The 8,178-nt window shown below is 30.3% G+C and overlaps 1 protein-coding gene and 1 pseudogene across 1 annotated transcript; both read right to left on the bottom strand.

Moving 5' to 3' along the window:
• On the bottom strand, positions 3,774–4,997 carry LOC104749857 (peroxiredoxin-2A-like). The gene has a single exon (XM_010471572.2). The coding sequence runs from the start codon at positions 4,995–4,997 to the stop codon at positions 3,774–3,776; it is 1,224 nt and encodes a 407-aa protein (XP_010469874.2).
• LOC104749850 lies at positions 6,595–7,870 on the bottom strand (annotated as a pseudogene).

The raw sequence follows: 8,178 nt of genomic DNA, 5'->3' as shown, positions 1-8,178 counted from the left end.
TATGTATTTAATATTAATATTTCTTAAAATTATTACTTCAATATCCATATTATGAGTTTTGCTTCTCTAATTAAGTCAGCAAGATCCGATTCGGCATCGATAGTACACACAGAATATTCATTAAGATTGATTGGAATACCAAATCTTGAATGAGCCGTTCTACCACCTTCCAAAAGCAAAGCAGCTATACCACTTGAAGCAACATTCATAACAATATTACTTTTAGACCTTATATCAGCACCAAGAATAGTCCACAAGAAAGTTTTCCAGTACCACCAAATCCATGAACATAAAACATACCACATTTGTCGTGATTCACAGAGTGAATGATTTCTTCATAAACACGTCTTTGCTCCTCAGTTAGCATAGGTAACAACTCATTGTACAATTCCTGTTGTTTATGAGGTTTATATATTTTCTCATCTGCGATAAGCCTATTTACACATGTGTTTATCATACTATTATCTGGTTTAGGCATTTTCTCAAACGCCGTAAGAGACGTTCCATTCGATCGCAGCATCAATTCTATTTTAGTTAAACATATATTTTCTATCTGAGCATGTGTCAACATTAGACCTACAACAGTAAAGTTAAACACTTATTTATAATTTTGTTTTGCGAAAAATAAATTACATTCAATTAACCAAATAACAATTTGACTTGTGCGGGAAAAAACTTTTTTAAAAAGAATTATTGTCTAAACTTTTTTGTGGTCAAATATATATTACTAATTCAATTCTTTTATAAATTTGTGTGGGCAAATATATAATAGTTCAACTAATTTAACAAACCAAAAAGTAAATTAATTATAAGGCTAAAAAGGATTCCAACAAAAATGTAAATGGAAAAGAATTAACTAAAAGAGAAGCTATAATTTAATCTTCAAAAATAGTATTTATTTTCCATTTTTAATAATTTAAAATGGGATTCGATTATTTTATTTTTGAGATTTTCTAATTTTTGTTTTAAAAATAATAATACGTTTTTTAAACAGTTTATTTTTAAAAGTGAAAGAAAAATAATTTGTTAAAATTACTCATTTATATTTTCAATATATATACATTTTAATTGTCAGGACCTTTTGTCTTATTTAGAATCTTTGTTCCTCCTTTTGGTGATAGAGTATCCAGCCGGAATAACATAGCTTTTCCGGAGATTTACATCAACCCTATGACATTTTGTCGATATCACAAAAGATTGTATCATATCATCAAATTAAATGGATATTTTTAGTATATCCTCCCAAGATTTTCAATTCCTTCTATCCAAATCAAACCGTCATAATTATCTACAGAAATTTAACATTTTAGAAAATATAAAATTTCTTGAAACAAATATTTACAAAAGATTTAAGTATTTATTTCCACTTTTTTAAAAAAAATTAAATTGGATATGAATATTTGATTTATGTTTTTTTTCTTCTAATTTTCGTTTTTAAAAGAAAAATAATTTTAAAAGTGAAACAAAAGGTCTGTAGAAATTTACTAATTTTTAAAACAGAGATATTCTCAAGGAAATATTTGTAATATATTCTAGTATTTATTTTCTATTACTTTTAAATTTTAAATGAGACATAAAATTTAGATTTCTGATTTTTTATTAAAAATATGAAAATTTACTATTTATAATATATTATTTATCCGTCTAAATCAATTTCAAATAAACAATAATAGTAAATTGTTAAAAAAACTCTTCCTAATCTTCCTTAATCTCTTTCCTTCTTGAAAAATCTCCGAGATATAAAGTCCCGAATCCAATTAATATTCCTTCCTTCTTCTTTCTATCAATTTAAGAGGAAGAAGGAATATTAGTCACAAATATTTATGAAGAAATATTAGTCACAAATATTTATTTAAATATTAGTCATAAAAAAATATTTAGCTTATTTGTAAATAGAAAGAAATCAAAGTTTTTAGAAAAATTACCATAATTTTTTATGAATAGAATCTACCATAATTTTTGTGCAACTATAATCATTACAAAAAAATATTAGCAACAATATTATTTTAAAAAATTAAGGATTCGGTTAGCAAAAATTAATATCTAAATTTCATTATATTCAATTTTGTAGATCCATAATTATGATCAATGATCATCCATGAATTCAACTGAAACAAAAAATATATGTAATAGGTTACATATAAATAGAATTATAATTTAAATCTATTTGTAAATAGAAAAAAATCCAAGTTTTTAGAAAATTACCCTAAATTTGTTATGAACAGAATCCACCATAATTTTCTGCAACTATAATTATTACAAAAAAACATTAGCAACAATATTATTTAGAAAAATAAAGATTCAAATTAGCAAAAATTAATACCTGAATTTTATTATATCCAGTTTTGTAGATCCACAATTATGATCAATGATCATCCATGAATTCAACTGAAACAAAAAAGATATGTATTAGGTTACATATAAAATTTTATTTCAAATTACTAAACTACAAAACAAAATATAGAAAATAATACAACCTATATTTTTTAAAGATGGAGAATCCATAGACAAAGTCTATGATTGCTTGATCTTGCTTTCCAAACAACCACTACAACAAAAAAAAGCAGAAAAATTAGTATCCAATGAATCATATAAAATTTTCAAAAGTTGTCTTTGCTCATTTTCTTGTAGAATAAAAAAATCATGGAATAAAAATATGATCATGTTTAACCAAGAGAATAAAATTGAATAACAATCACCACTATAAAAAAATAAATAAATACAATTAATAAAAATACTTTACCGATTTGATTTTTTTCTTGCTTCATCAGCTTGTTCGTCCAATCTTGTTTTCGATATACAAAAAAACATCCATGGTCCATGGCAAGTACACCTAAAACACAGCCAAACAGTACAAAATGAGTAAAACTTTTGATATGATTCAACATAATAATTAAAAATTATAGCAGCATAAAAATTAATCATGCAAAGCACCAAAGCATATGGATAGTACATCAACATGAAAAAAAATCTAAATCACACAATAGTAAAGTTGATTCATTAGAACCAAAATATTACAAAAAAAAACATTATACTCTCAAAATATATGTTTAGCTTAATGAATCTGACTTCTACTGTTTTGGGTGAGCCTCTATATATATAGCTTAGAAGGAAAATCGTCATAATTATCTTTACCATTTTAAAATTTTAAAAAATAGAAAATTTCTTTAAACAAATATTCGTAATATATTCTAATATTTATCTTCCATTTTTAAAAAAAAGAGATATTGTGTAAATATATTAGATTTCCGATTTTGTAAAACAAAATTCGTTTTTTTTTTTAATTTTCCATTTTTTTTTTTTTTTTTAAAACTTAGAAAATGTTAAAAAGGTCCAGTTTTGAATCTCATTAATGGCAAATTAGTAATCTTAAGTCTGAGGATGAATGTGGTGCATTTCAGCAACCTAAATAGAGAGTAAAAGCTTCTTCGAAATATTTTTAAGGGTATTTTTCATTAAGGGCAAAGAAGGTCAATTTTTGTGAGATTGGCTGTAAGCTTTCTCGACTTCTCCTTTAATATATTAGATGGGCACATACTTCTGGATGTAATATTTTACAAACTAGGTCATTTAATGGGTCACCCGGTGACTTTGATTAAAGCATAAAATCTTGTTCATATAGAGCAATATATGAGAAGAAACAAATTAATATTTGCTAAAAGAAAACAAAGGGTAAATGAAAGACATATAAACTAGACTTGTTGACACATCCTCTTGCTTTATCCGTTTTTCATGTCTCAACATGTTTTATTGTATCCATGTTGACGCCTTTCCTAATGGCTCCATTTTCTCCTTTTGCCTCCTTTTTTCTTCTTGACTTCAGTCCTTTTGCCTCCTTTATGTTGCTTGATTTGCACTAGACTTGGAACATAAGAGCACACACGTGGCAAACTGTTTTTGTTCATGGGTTCTCCAAGCTCCAGTTTCGTCAAGCATCCAGTCTCTCCCATGATATTAACAGTGTTCTGGGTTCCGTTTCTTTCTTTATCAAAAACCACAGCAACTTCCTTCTCCTCGTCAACGAAGAAAGTATTAAATGAAAGCGTCATGTCAAGGTATGGCATATTGGTTGTGAAGAAGTGGCTCCACAACACACTTTCGTCATCAATCTTAGTCGTAATCCATATCTCAATCTTACATCCAAACGTCTGAAATAAAGCTGCAATATTCTCTTCTCTAACCAAAGATAGTGACGCAAACAGTTTCCTCCAAGCCTGAAACGGTAAAGGCAGGAGCGGTCCGAATCTCTCTCTTGTAAAATCAAAACAGATTATATGATCAAGTTTTCCGAATGCGTTTCGTTCTGCAGCGACCCAGTAAGTGTCTCCCTTGAGAGAAATACCACAGTGAGATTCTATACGCCAGCGTGGTGTCACATCGAGAGTAGTCCATAAATCAGTATCAAAACTGTAGATTTCATAACGTATAACAGCGTCTTTGAGGTTTACGCAACGACTATAATTATCTATAAACCTCAAAATTTTGGGCCTACGAAAAGATATGTTCTCACTATAATTTTCGTACCCGAGAGCGTATTTGAAAAAATCCCGTCCTTTCCATTCAGTTGGACGGTAAAAACTTATGGTTTGGATCCACCTTGTTTGTCCCAAATACGGATTACAAACCACAATCTTAGTATCATCTTCTTTCAAGATGCATAACAATAAACCCTCACAATGAAAGACTTTGTATATCTTGACTTGTTTGTCTTGGCAAGTAAGTTTACCTAAACACTGTATAGATGGATTCTCATTGACGGTGATTCCCATTAGATAAACGTTGTAATCCATCAACACGACCTTCCGAGTCTCCCCTAATTCCTTCGCTGCTGCTTTTTCTTTGTCAATGTGCATCTTCGTAAAGCTTTGGCTTTCGAACAAAGTGTTCCAGTTTTTGCAAGTTAATCGCACCGCTCTCATGTATTTCCAAGGAACCCTAAAGACAATATCCTCTACCAAATCATTTGGAAGATTTGACATAGCCGTCGTCGTCGTCATTGTTTACAGTTGACGAGTTGAGTCAAAGGACCTTCAGAAACCTTTTGCGGCTCTTAAGGTTGTAGAACAAGAAAGAAAAACCCCTAAATGAAGCTGGGCCAATTGAAAGCCTTGAATCTAGTCGGCCTTTTTAATGTTCATGATATAACGATATAATTTGATACACTTGCCTTCTCCACCAAGTATATACATTTCTCTTTTAGCCAATCAAGAGTGTCAAACTCACGTATACGCACTCGTTAGGTTTGAAAAAAAAAAACAATTTTAATATAAACATACGTTATAAAACGAATGCGAATAACATGATAAATAATTGCAGCAGTCGTAGTTGCTAATGCTCTAAAGGCAGTGTGATATGAAACATATCGGAATGAAACTATGGAAGTTAATAGGCAAGCTAAGCTCTCTACAACTACTAAGAGTCTAAAAGAGACACATCAATCTCTACTGAGTGATGGGATCACAATGACACAAAAAGGTCTCCATAGTCCAAATCTCTAACACCATTGATGATAGTCTTTTCGTCTGGAATATGTGGCCATGTGGGGATTCAACAAACCTTGCAAATAAACTGTCGTAATTGGATAAAATTCAAAAAGATCTCTTATGGTTGCCTATTTTCACCTAAATCTAAATGTAACAAAATTTCAATTAATTTTCCATGATCATGTTCAAAAATATTTGGTTTTATGCAGTTCACTTTTAGTATTATTGCTGTGGAAAGATGAACATTTCAAAGGGAATATATATATATATATATATATATATATATATATAAACAATAATTCTTAAGATGTATAGAATTTTGTCATTTTGTGTGTCTTAAATTTAAAATATAGAGCTTATATTTTTTTATCCTTAATTTGCTTTATATATTTTAATGTTTGTTTATAAAAATTTTAAAAATAGATTGTTAATTAGTACAATATTCATTAATTAACATATACATCAAATATAAGTATTTAATTTTAATTAATAATATTACTACATATTACAAAAAAAAATCGAAAGATCATTAATATTGCAATTTTAAAAAAACCAATAAATTAAAATCATTTTATTAATAATATCATAGTATATATTGACCATTGTTGTTCAATATATATTTTAGATTACGCTATAATTTTCCAAATAATGTGTTTGAAATAAAAATGTAGCATCAACAGTAAACAATAACATTGAAGTTTAAACTAACAATATAATTCATTTAATATTAATTTAAATAGGTAAAGAATGTGTTTGTGCAATGTAGTGTGTTTTATATATAAGATAGAAATGTAATTTAATCTGAATATTAGCAAACTAGCTCATATTACCACAAACACTTGTTCAAAAAGGTCAAGCATAGTGATTTTATATCAACAATTTGCAACTTGATTTGTTTGTTCTCTACGGGGAAATGAATATTCTTAACATACCAACCCAACAAATTAAAGCTTAAGTGATCTGATGACAGTTGAATGTTCTCTAAAAATGTTAACTTAAGCAACCAAAACTGATTCATGTAGTGCTCATATAGAACAATAAATGGGAACAAACATAATATTGCTAAAAGAAAACAAAGGGTAACTGAAAGACATATAAACTAGAATTGAGACTAATCAACTCTAAGCTCGTTTCCTCCTTTCGCCACCTTCTCTTGCTTCATTCCTAAATCATGTCTCAACATGTTATGAACATATATATCGATGTTGATGCCTTTCCTAATCGCTCCGTTTTCTCTTTTTGCCTCCTTTATGTTGCTTGATTTGCACTATACTTGGAACATAAGAGTACACACGTGGCCAACAGTCTTCGTCTGCGGGTTCTCCAAGCTTTAATTTCCTCAAGCATCCAGCGTCTCCAATAAAAATAATATGGGTTTTCCCGAGTATTGTTTCTATGTTAAAAACCATAGCAACTTTCTTCTCCTCGTCAATGAAGAAAGTCGAACATAAATACATATGGCGAAGGTATGGCATATTCACTGTAAAGAGATGGCTCCACGACACATTTTGGCATCAATCTTAGTCGTAATCCATATATCAACCTCAAGAAATGTCGTGTCCCTTGTCTGAAATAAAGCCCCAATCTTCTCTTCTCTAACCGAAGATAGTGACACAAACCGTGAACCCCGAGACTTCAACGGCAAAGGCGGAAGCGGTCCGAAGCTCTCTCTTGTAAAATCAAAACAGATTATATTTATATGATCAACTATTTTGGTGGCATTCCGCTCTACAGCATGCCAGTAAGTGTTTCCCTTGAGAGAAAGACCACTTTGAGATATTATACACCAGTTTGAAGCCACAAATCAGTGTCAAAATCGTAGATTTCATACAGTGAACCGTTGTTATTTATGTTAAAACTGAAATCATTTATAAACCTCAAGATTTTGGGGCTGTTATTTTTGTAGCCGAAAGCGTAATAGTAAACATATCGTCCTTTCCATTCACTTCCAGGGTAATACGTTCTGGTTTGGATCCACCTTGTTTGCCCCAAATACGGATTCCAAACCACAATCTTAGTATCATCGTCTTTGAAGATGCATAACAATAAAATAAACCCTCACAATGAAAGACATGAGATATTTTGACTTGTTCTGAATCGTCTAGGCAAGTAAGTTTACGTAGAGACTGTATAGATGGATTCTCATTGACGGTGATTCCCATTAGATAAACGTTGTAATCCACCATCACGACCATCCGAGTCTCCCCTAGCTCCCTTGTTGCTGCTTCTTCTTTGTCAATGTGCATCTTCGTAAAGCTACGGCTTTCAAACAAAGTGTTCCAGTTTTTGCAAGTTAATCTCACCGCTCTCATGTATTTCCAAGGAACCCTGGAGACAATATCCTCTAGCAAATCATTTGGAAGATTTGACATAGCCGTCGTCGTCATTGTTTCAAGTTTAATCAAAGAACCTTCAGAAACCTTTTGCGACTCTAAGGTTGTAGAGAACAAGAAAGAAGAAACCCTAAATGAAGCTGGGCCAATTGAAAGGCTTCAGAATCTAGTCGAGCCTTTTAGTATTGTTCAACGTAATAATTTGATACACTCAACTTCTATGTACATTTCTCTTTTAGCCAATCAAAAGGTTTGAATTTTTATTTTTTTAAATAATTGCAGCAGTCGCAGTGGCTAATGCTCTAAAGGTGGGTGATAGGAAACATATCGGAATGACAAAATGGAAATTAATGGGCTAGCTA

This window comes from Camelina sativa, chromosome 2, assembly GCF_000633955.1.
Source record: "Camelina sativa cultivar DH55 chromosome 2, Cs, whole genome shotgun sequence".
Lineage (NCBI taxonomy): Eukaryota > Viridiplantae > Streptophyta > Magnoliopsida > Brassicales > Brassicaceae > Camelina > Camelina sativa.
The sequence above is the reverse complement of the archived record's forward strand: the minus strand, read 5'-3'. Positions and strand labels throughout refer to the sequence as shown.

Coding starts and splice junctions, on each gene's coding strand:
- LOC104749857 (XM_010471572.2), bottom strand. CDS start 4,997: ATGACGACGACGACGGCTATGTCAAATCTTCCAAATGATTTGGTAGAG.